Source organism: Watersipora subatra, chromosome 8 (assembly GCF_963576615.1).
Source record: "Watersipora subatra chromosome 8, tzWatSuba1.1, whole genome shotgun sequence".
Taxonomy (NCBI): domain Eukaryota; kingdom Metazoa; phylum Bryozoa; class Gymnolaemata; order Cheilostomatida; family Watersiporidae; genus Watersipora; species Watersipora subatra.
Window position 1 is genome coordinate 17,387,259 of NC_088715.1, and position 11,301 is coordinate 17,398,559.

An 11,301-nucleotide genomic window follows, 5' to 3' on the forward strand; every position below is an offset into this window, starting at 1 on the left:
AATCAATTACTAACAATGTTCTATTTTCTGCTATAACCTTACCAATCTTTTTGTTTGGTAGAAGAAAGCAAACGTTCTAGCAGCCTGCTTACAGAAGATAATGTGCAAGACTATAAAATGTTTGTAGGCTTTATGATACTAGTAAAACATTAAATACAAGTAGCTATCAAGCAAAGTCGATTGCGTAAAATCTGTTTTACTATAAAAGAGCCATAAACTTAGTTGTACTAATAGATATGATATGAAGCAGAATGGGCAAACTAAAGCTATGTGAGTATTCTGAGGTGTTGCTGTTTGCAAAACTGACTAACATTGTATTAAATTCAAAAACCACCAACCAGTGTTCTTATTTAGCTGGCAAATCAGGTTCAATAGTTAAAATCATGTACTGAACACAGCAGAATTTCAGTTTTGTGAGTACTAAGGCTAGTATAGCCTATTCGGTTAACCAAGTACAAAAGCTCAGACTTCAAGTACTTGGGCTAGTATAGCCGTCGTCAATTAACCAAAATGCCCCTCTCCACTTTCCATATACAGTACTGGTTAAAGTGTTGGTATTTATTTAGAATGATATCTGTAACTTATGTAGTTAACAAAGATAACTCTTAAACAACATTTCTATTAATCATTCTAATAGTCAGCACGCTACAGGTCACTATAATAGGCATCACTCCACAAGTCACTGCAATAGACAGCACTCTACAAGTCACTATAATAAGCAGCACTCTACAAATCACTATAATATACAGCACTTTACAAGTCACTATAATAGGCATCACTCTACAAGTCACTGTAATAGACAGCACTGTACAAGTCACTATAACAGGCAGCATTCTACAAGTCACTGTAATAGCCAGCACTCTACAAGTCACTATAATAGGCATCACTCTACAAGTCACCATAATAGACAGCACTCTGCAAGTCACTATAGTAGGCAGTACTATACAAGTCACTGTAATAGTCAGCCCTTTAAAAGTCACTATAATAGGCAGCACTCTACAAGTCACTATAGTAGGCAAAAATATACAAGTTACTATAATAGACAGCACTCTACAAGTCACTATAATAGGCAGAACTCTACAAGTCGCTATAATAGACAGCACTTTACAAGTCACTATAGTAAGCCGCACTATACCTGTCACAGTAATAGGCAACACTCTACAAGCCACTATAGTAGGCAGAACTCTACAAGTCACTATTATAGACAGCACCCTACAAGTCACTATAGTAGGCAGCACTATACAAGTCACTATAATAGACAGTGCTCTACAAGTCACTGTAGTACGCAGCACTATGCAAGTTACTATAATAGACAGCACTCTACAAGTCACTATAATAGGCAGAACTCTACAAGTCACTATAATAGACAGCACTCTACAAGCCACTATAGTAGGCAGCACTCTACAAGTCACTATTATAGACAGCACCCTACAAGTCACTATAGTAGGCAGCACTATACAAGTCACTATAATAGACAGCACGCTACAAGTCAGTATAATAGACAGCACTCTACAAGTCACTATAGTAGGCAGAATATACAAGTCACTATAAAATACAGCACTCTACAAGTCACTAAAATAGACACCACTCTACATGTCACTGTAATAGACAGTACTCTATGAGCCACTATAATAGACAGCACTCCACAAGTCACTATAATAGGCAACAATGTACAACCTGTGACAACAGGCAGCACAACCATCTCTGCATACCTCTGCTGAATTTATTCAACTTGCTGATAGAGCTATGTACAAGTAGTTTTTCCAGGCAACTGGCATCTACCTGTTCAACATTTCCTCCTGAAAAATTATTTTAATTTATGTTTTACAACATTTATATTGAGATATTTTATTACTGCAACCTTCTAAAACTAGGGGTGGTTAGTACAAATTATACTCCTGTTTCTACACATACTAAAGACCAACCCTAACCTACATTAGCAGCAAAGCTTAGAGATGCACTTGGTGTAAGATAACTTACTTGATGTTATGATGATTTTAGAGTTTCCAGCAGAATTGGTAAAGGGAAAAACTAGAACTCCAAGAAGTACAGCATCACTGTAATTAAATCCATCTAATCAATTATATTTATGTCATTAGAAACATGAGCAGCTTGGAACAGAATGTGCCTACAGTTTACTTCCTGTTAAATAGACTTTGTTCACATAATACATGTACTTCCTCTGGAGGCTTGTAAAAACTGTACAGGTCTGTCACTGCTCACATCCATCTGATAATAAAACGGTAGTAGTACCATTCTGGCTGTCACTAGTTAGTCAGTACTACCATTCAGGCTGTGTCTACTGAGTTCAAAGGGTAGCTATATATGTTGACACAATTGCTGCTTGATTTTTGTGTGAAACTTCCTTTATTTTGTACATTGGAAGCAAATGTGATTCATTCAAATGCCTTACACTAGATTAGCATTATTTAAGGTACTGATTTGAACAAAGACCGCAAACAGAAAGTAAAAGGTTACTAAAGGCTGTTAGCTAGAAATGCCACAAATGATATTGAAAACTAAAACTTCCATTTTATAAGAACAGGGGTTATAGTTTACTCATTACTTATTTACCTGAGTCCAATCCAAAAGTGAGCACCCTCCTTTTCATCTAATGTAAAAAGTCCTGCTGCTGAGGTAGCTAACAGAACTGAATAACCTCGGCGTCCAACTATTCTGTTCAGATCATCCAGAGTAATAATTGTATTTAGTTTATACTACATGTAGTTGATGGTCGGAGCAGTTTGTGTGACCAATGACATTTAACCAGAAGTATGAACTATTAGAATGAGTCAAAGATTATAGTCAGCAAAGTACACCAACCTTGAGATGAGATTACGCATTCATATCCAGTTGTATTTTGTACTTCTCTAGTGAACTCTCCTACACTCCGAGAACTGTCAAACATAAAGACAAACCGTCGCTCCTCTACAATGAGTTTAACTGTACTGCCTTCAATCATGGCTGCAATAAATGTATAAAGTAGAATCAGTTTGTACATTCCAAAGAACCTATGCTAATGCTAACCTAATGATATAATAAAAGCTCTTCACCAACTGAACTGAAGTACATCGGAGATAATAATGCTATATACAGTTACTGATTGATTGGCAACAAATTGTTACCAGAATGTTTGTGCCAAATGATGTCCTTTTAATGAATGTAATGATTTGGGATGTTGGCATGTCTATTCACATTCTTTAGTTTTAAATTAATGGTTGTATGAAGTGATAGTCACCTAAAACATTAGCGTTTTATTCATCTGAAGCCCTTATATTGAGTATATAAGTTACTATAAGCTGTTTGATTATATATTATGAGTACCGGAAGTCTTCATGCTCAAGTTGCAGTTTGAAATCATAGAGCGCGGGCTAAGGCCATTCTTTTACAACTTACGTGGGGCTCAAGGCGGCTTCTCGATAAATGCGGTCTCTGCTCAGCTCCCGCGCTATAACCAAAGAATCGCAATCATGATACACTTTTATGTACGGGGGTTTTGACGACCTACTCGTTTATTTTCAAGGCCATGTTTATGGAATACTTTAGACTAAAGAAAAATGTATTGCTCTAAGTCGAGATGAATTTGTGACACACGAGTGAGAGACACGTGGTTAGGAGCGTGTTAATACCTGCTAACCTCACAATCTTATTCAAATTATCAGTGAAGATTTCATTTAGTTTGGATTCATGACATTAGATTTTTTGGGTGTTTTTTTTTGTATTTTTTTAAAAATAAGTTTAAATTCCAAACAAAACTTATATCTATGAAGATGATGAGGTATGTTTAACTCACCATAGCCATAGGTTATTGACACCTTTTCATTCTTGACCAGCATCTTTTCATAAACATGAAACCCTTAAACAGCGCAATAAAAATCTAGCTGGACATGGCAAGTAAGTTCTTGATGCAAGGGCTCAGGAATTTTAATTCGAACTTGGAAGTAAAAAAACATTCTTTTCACGTGTATTGATGTAACCTGTTTTCTTATTCAAGAGGATGGAGGTATATTGAAACCCGTCTCAACACTCTCGCTCTCGAAAGAATAAAGGACGACAAAACCTCAGTCGTTAGCCCCAGTCTGTGGGCATTTGCCGCTTGTTGGTAAGGGCGGCTTGTTGGAAGGTTATTTTTTCCTTCGTGAGTCATTCAATTGTGAGCGCAAGCCGCCCAGCTTGAGCATGAAGACTTATGGTATATGAGTTACTATTAGTAGTTTAATTATAAATTATGAGTATATGAGTTACTAGTAGCTGTTTGATTATAAATTATGAGTATATGAGTTACTATTAGCTGTTTGATTGTAAATTATGAGTATATGAGTTACTATTAGCCGTTTGATTATAAATTATGAGTATATGAGTTACTATTAGCTGTTTGATTATAAATTATGAGTATATGAGTTACTAGTAGCTGTTTGATTGTAAATTATGAATATATGAGTTACTATTAGCTGTTTGATTGTAAATTATGATTATATGAGTTACTATTAGCTGTTTGATTATAAATTATGAATATTTGAGTTACTACTAGCTGTTTGATTATAAATTATGAGTATATGAGTTACTATTAGCCAATTGATTATAAATTATGAGTATATGAGTTACTATTAGCCGTTTGATTGTAAATTATGAGTATATGAGTTGATAGTAGCCGTTTGAATATAAATTATGAGTATATGAGTTACTATTAGCTGTTTGATTATAAATTATGAGTATATGAGTTACTATTAGCCGTTTGATTATAAATTATGAGTATATGAGTTACTATTAGCTGTTTGATTATAAATTATGAGTATATGAGTTACTATTAGCTGTTTGATTATAAATTATGAATATATGAGTTACTAGTAGCTGTTTAATTATAAATTATGAGTATATGAGTTACTATTAGCTGTTTGATTATAAATTATGAGTATATGAGTTACTAGTAGACGTTTGATTATAAATTATGAGTATATGAGTTACTATTAGCCGTTTGATTATAAATTATGAGTATATGAGTTACTATTAGCTGTTTGATTATAAATTATGAGTATATGAGTTACTAGTAGCTGTTTGATTGTAAATTATGAATATATGAGTTACTATTAGCTGTTTGATTGTAAATTATGATTATATGAGTTACTATTAGCTGTTTGATTATAAATTATGAATATTTGAGTTACTACTAGCTGTTTGATTATAAATTATGAGTATATGAGTTACTATTAGCCAATTGATTATAAATTATGAGTATATGAGTTACTATTAGCCGTTTGATTGTAAATTATGAGTATATGAGTTGATAGTAGCCGTTTGAATATAAATTATGAGTATATGAGTTACTATTAGCTGTTTGATTATAAATTATGAGTATATGAGTTACTATTAGCCGTTTGATTATAAATTATGAGTATATGAGTTACTATTAGCTGTTTGATTATAAATTATGAGTATATGAGTTACTATTAGCTGTTTGATTATAAATTATGAATATATGAGTTACTAGTAGCTGTTTAATTATAAATTATGAGTATATGAGTTACTATTAGCTGTTTGATTATAAATTATGAGTATATGAGTTACTAGTAGACGTTTGATTATAAATTATGAGTATATGAGTTACTATTAGCCGTTTGATTATAAATTATGAGTATATGAGTTACTATTAGCTGTTTGATTATAAATTATGAGTATATGAGTTACTATTAGCTGTTTGATTATAAGTTATGAGTATATGAGTTACTATTAGCTGTTTGATTATAAATTATGAGTATATGAGTTACTATTAGTCGTTTGATTGTAAATTATGAGTATATGAGTTACTATTAGCTGTTTGATTATAAATTATGAGTATATGAGTTACTATTAGCTGTTTGATTATAAATTATGAGTATATGAGTTACTATTAGCTGTTTGATTATAAATCATGAGTATATGAGTTACTATTAGCTGTTTGATTATAAATTATGAGTATATGAGTTACTATTAGCTGCTTGATTATAAATTATGAGTATATGAGTTACTATTAGCTGTTGGATTATAAATTATGAGTATATGAGTTACTATTAGCTGTTTGATTATAAATTATGAGTATATGAGTTACTATTAGCTGTTTGATTATAAATTATGAGTATATGAGTTACTAGTAGCTGTTTGATTATAAATTATGAGTATATGAGTTACTATTAGCCGTTTGATTATAAATTATGAGTGTATGAGTTACTAGTAGCTGTTTAATTATAAATTATGAGTATATGAGTTACTATTAGCCGTTTGCTTGTAAATTATGAGTATATGAGTTACTATTAGCTGTTTGATTGTAAATTATGACTATATGAGTTACTATTAGCTGTTTGATTATAAATTATGAGTATATGAGTTACTATTAGCTGTTTGATTATAAATTATGAGTATATGAGTTACTATTAGCTGTTTGATTATAAATTATGAGTATATGAGTTACTATTAGCCGTTTGATTATCAATTATGAGTATATGAGTTACTAGTAGCTGTTTGATGGTAAATTATGAGTATATGAGTTTCTATTAGCTGTTTGATTATAAATTATGAGTATATGAGTTACTATTAGCTGTTTGATTATAAATTATGAGTATATGAGTTACTATTAGCTGTTTGATTATAAATTATGAGTATATGAGTTACTATTAGCCGTTTGATTATAAATTATGAGTATATGAGTTACTAGTAGCTGTTTGATGGTAAATTATGAGTATATGAGTTTCTATTAGCTGTTTGATTATAAATTATGAGTATATGAGTTACTATTAGCTGTTTGATTATAAATTATGAGTATATGATTTACTAGTAGCCGTTTGATTATAAATTATGAGTATATGAGTTACTATTAGCTATTTGATTATAAATTATGAGTATATGAGTTACTAGTAGCCGTTTGATTATAAATTATGAGTATATGAGTTACTAGTAGCTGTTTGATTGTAAATTATGAGTATATGAGTTACTATTAGCCGTTTGATTATAAATTATGAGTATATGAGTTACTAGTAGCTGTTTGATTGTAAATTATGAGTGTATGAGTTACTATTAGCTGTTTGATTATAAATTATGAATATATGAGTTACTATTAGCTGTTCGATTATAAATTATGAGTATATGAGTTACTATTAGCTGTTTGATTGTAAATTATGAGTATATGAGTTACTATTAGCTGTTTGATTATAAATTATGAGTATATGAGTTACTATTAGCTGTTTAATTATAAATTATGAGTATATGAGTTACTATTAGCCGTTTGATTGTAAATTATGAGTATATGAGTTACTATTAGCCGTTTGATTGTAAATTATGACTATATGAGTTACTATTAGCTGTTTGATTATAAATTATGAGTATATGAGTTACTATTAGCTGTTTGATTATAAATTATGAGTATATGAGTTACTATTAGCTGTTTGATTATAAATTATGAGTATATGAGTTACTAGTAGCCGTTTGATTATAAATTATGAGTATATGAGTTACTATTAGCCGTTTGATTATAAATTATGAGTATATGAGTTACTAGTAGCTGTTTGATTGTAAATTATGAGTATATGAGTTACTATTAGCTGTTTGATTATAAACTATGAGTATATGAGTTACTATTAGCTGTTTGATTATAAATTATGAGTATGTGAGTTACTATTAGCCGTTTGATTATAAATTATGAGTATATGAGTTACTAGTAGCTGTTTGATTGTAAATTATGAGTATATGAGTTACTATTAGCTGTTTGATTATAAATTATGAGTATATGAGTTACTATTAGCTGTTTGATTATAAATTATGAGTATATGAGTTACTATTAGCTGTTTGATTATAAATTATGAGTATATGAGTTACTATTAGCTGTTTGATTATAAATCATGAGTATATGAGTTACTATTACCTGTTTGATTATAAATTATGAGTATATGAGTTACTATTAGCTGTTTGATTATAAATTATGAGTATATGAGTTACTATTAGCTGTTTGATTATAAATTATGAGTATATGAGTTACTAGTAGCCGTTTGATTGTAAATTATGAGTATATGAGTTACTATTAGCTGTTTGATTATAAATTATGAGTATATGAGTTACTATTAGCCGTTTGATTATAAATTATGAGTATATGAGTTACTATTAGCTGTTTGGTTATAAATTATGAGTATATGAGTTACTATTAGCTGTTTGATTATAAATTATGAGTATATGAGTTAATATTAGCCGTTTGATTATAAATTATGAGTATATGAGTTACTATTAGCTGTTTGATTATAAATTATGAGTATATGAGTTACTATTAGCTGTTTGATTATAAATTATGAGTATATGAGTTACTATTAGCCGTTTGATTATAAATTATGAGTATATGAGTTACTATTAGCTGTTTGATTATAAATTATGAGTATATGAGTTACTATTAGCTGTTTGATTATAAATTATGAAACTAAACTAAGCTATAAACTTACTGCATGTATGAGTTCTGGTCATGCTTTGTGCTAATTAACTCAAAACTGAGGGGGTTATCAGAAACTACTAGATTGAGAAATTTAAATTTAATTGCACTGCAACCACTTTCTGTGGATGTGCTCTTTATAAAGTTTACAATATTCTATTTACCTTCATGCTTGAAGATCTGCGTATTAGATGGACCAGGTTCTACTTGATTAGAGAAGAGATCAGGAGAAGCCCGTTTCCTGTTAAGCACTGTCTGACTAACAACATAATTGTTGGCGCTGTTGAAAATGCTTGATTCGTTTTGTGAGAATGAAGCAGCTGGTGGATGAGGTAAATCATACTCAACTAATCTCTCTATCATAGAGGGAACAGTTGTTGCAATGTTATCAGAGATGCTTGATGGAGAATAATTCCTACTGGTTGTTGCAGTGGAGTGAGAAACTTTTCTTGCTGAAGTAGAATCGTTCATGGGAAGGTAAGTGGGGTATGTGCAAACAAGAGGGGCATAGTTGGTATTATAAGATAGATTTAGAGGATTCGTTGGAGTGGGAGGAGCCATTAAAGATAGATCAGCATGCAATGAAGTGAAGCCATTTCCTGGTAAAACGGCAGCAATGGGAAAAGTATTCTGAAAGCGAGGACTGAATGTATCTTGCTTACTATATAAGATACTTTGGACCGACCGTTCTGTGGGTTGAAAAGAAATTGTAACTAGGGGTTACATCTCTGAAACTTGCAGCATTCTTTGCTGTTGGCTAAAATTATGTGTTTGAGGGAAGGAGACCATATGCCTAAATACCCATAGTACTCTGTCATTTGCATAATCTAGTGATGTCTTTCCTTCATTATCCTGTACCAAAAGTGATGCATGTCTGTTCTCTAGTGCTATGGATTCCAGGACATATTTCACTGCATCTGCACCTTCTGACTGACTAGTATAGTGTAGTGATGTCAGCCCTTTATTATCCTGTACCAAAAGTGATGCATGCCTATTCTCTGGTGCTATCGATTCCAGTACATATTTCACTGCATCGGCACCTTCTGACAGACTAGCATAGTGTAGTGATATCATTCCTTCATTATCCTGCACCATAAGGAATGCATGTCTATTCTCTGGTGCTATGGATTGCAGTACATATTTTACTGTATTCACATTTCCTGACAGACTAGCATAGTAGTGATGTCATTCCTTTATTATCCTGTACCAAAAGTGATGCATGCCTATTCTCTGGTGCTATCGATTCCAGTACATATTTCACTGCATCTGCACTTTCTGACAGACTAGCATAGTGTAGTGATATCATTCCTTCATTATCCTGCACCATAAGTAATGCATGTCTATTCTCTGGTGCTATGGATTGCAGTAAATATTTCACTGTATCCGCATTTCCTGACAGACTAACACGGTGTAGTGATGTCATTCCTTTTTTATCCTGCAACAGAAGTGATGTTTGTCTATTCTCTGGTGCTATGGATTCCATCACATATTCCACTGTATCTGCATCTTCTGACTGACTAGCATAGTGTAGTGATGTCAGTCCTTCACTATCCTGCACCATATGTAATTTATGTCGATTTTCTGGTGCTATTGATTCCAGTACATATTTCAATTTATCTGTACATTTTGACTGACTAGCATAGTGTAGTGATGTCATTCCTTTATTATCCTGTACCATAAGTGGTGCATGTCTATACTCTGGCGCTATGGATTCCATCACATATTCCACTGTCTCTGCATCTTCTGACTGACTAGCATAATGTAGTGATGTCAGTCCTTCACTATCCTGCACCATAAGTAATTTATGTCTATTCTTCGACTGAATGCTGTTTAACAGGCACATGAAGAGCTGTTCGTTGTATTCAACAGTTCAATGAAGAAAACTCGATCCATCTTCAAATTTACTTTGAGCAATCAAGCAACGTTTTTCTTCTGAAATACCTTCTAAGTACCTGCTCAGATCTGTGACTGTTAGTTGAGAAAACCTGCGCCCTCTGTCTGTGTATGTTTTGAGGAGTTGATAGAGCAACTCTTCAGCATTCATTTTTTGTGCTTTCATTACTGTTGCACTACTGGCTTCGTCCTCTTCCATCCTCAATACTCTGTAGATGATAAATTAGTAATAGCAATGTACATGTTGACACATAATATTTTTGTTCCTTAAGAGAAGCAACACAATCACAGAACCAAAATACTTTGGGTAGCAGTAACTAAATCATAGCTAATTGTTTAGGGCCTGTTTAGTTGAGATTACGTAAGCAGAGCTGGATTAAAACTAATCACTTTATTTGAAGTTTACTCTTATCTATTTAAAATTAATTTGACCAAAGTCAAATTGCTTTTATATGTCAAATAAACAAATCAAACTGCCCACCTGTTGTGCCAAACGTAAATCTTTAATCACTAAATAATGATTTCACAATATTTGACATCGCTGATTACAGAATCATTCAATAGAAAAGGTATTTATTTAAAGTAAAGTAACTTATCATTAGTTTTTCCTATTATTATTCGATTGATCAACGATGTGGTAATAATTTACCAGTCAATAATATACGAGGAACACGCGTGTCATTTAGACTATTCAATATTATTAATAACATATACGAGTACGAACTGAAATCCCAGAACATTATCACATAAAATATAATGATAATATAATTAATATAATAATACACTAAAAATTCCACTATGATACAGCCCACAACCAGAGTGATAATGGAAAAAAGAAAGGGTACTGTCGGTTGTTGAAAAAGTAGTTCTCACCAGGAATTGACAGATTATAGTGTAAATGAGACTTGTTTGAGATGATATAAAATAAATTTGAGGGAGCACGACTCTAAAAAGGTGCAACTAAC

General features: G+C 32.0%; 1 protein-coding gene across 1 annotated transcript; it reads right to left on the minus strand.

The window, feature by feature from the left end:
• Nucleotides 1–9,611: 9,611 nt before the first annotated feature.
• Nucleotides 9,612–10,535, minus strand: LOC137402337 (26S proteasome non-ATPase regulatory subunit 10-like). Its single transcript, XM_068088835.1, has 2 exons — nt 10,396–10,535; nt 9,612–10,269 (listed from the first exon to the last, which is right to left on the minus strand). The coding sequence occupies exons 1-2, from the start codon at nt 10,533–10,535 to the stop codon at nt 9,612–9,614; spliced, it is 798 nt and encodes a 265-aa protein (XP_067944936.1).
• Nucleotides 10,536–11,301: the final 766 nt, after the last annotated feature.

What these genes read in the sequence shown, in the direction of transcription:
- LOC137402337 (XM_068088835.1), bottom strand. Translation starts at nt 10,535, where the DNA reads ATGGAAGAGGACGAAGCCAGTAGTGCAACAGTAATGAAAGCACAAAAA. An exon ending in ACAGTCACAGATCTGAGCAG is followed by an intron (nt 10,270 to 10,395) that starts GTACTTAGAAGG and finishes CCTGTTAAACAG; the next exon opens with CATTCAGTCGAAGAATAGAC.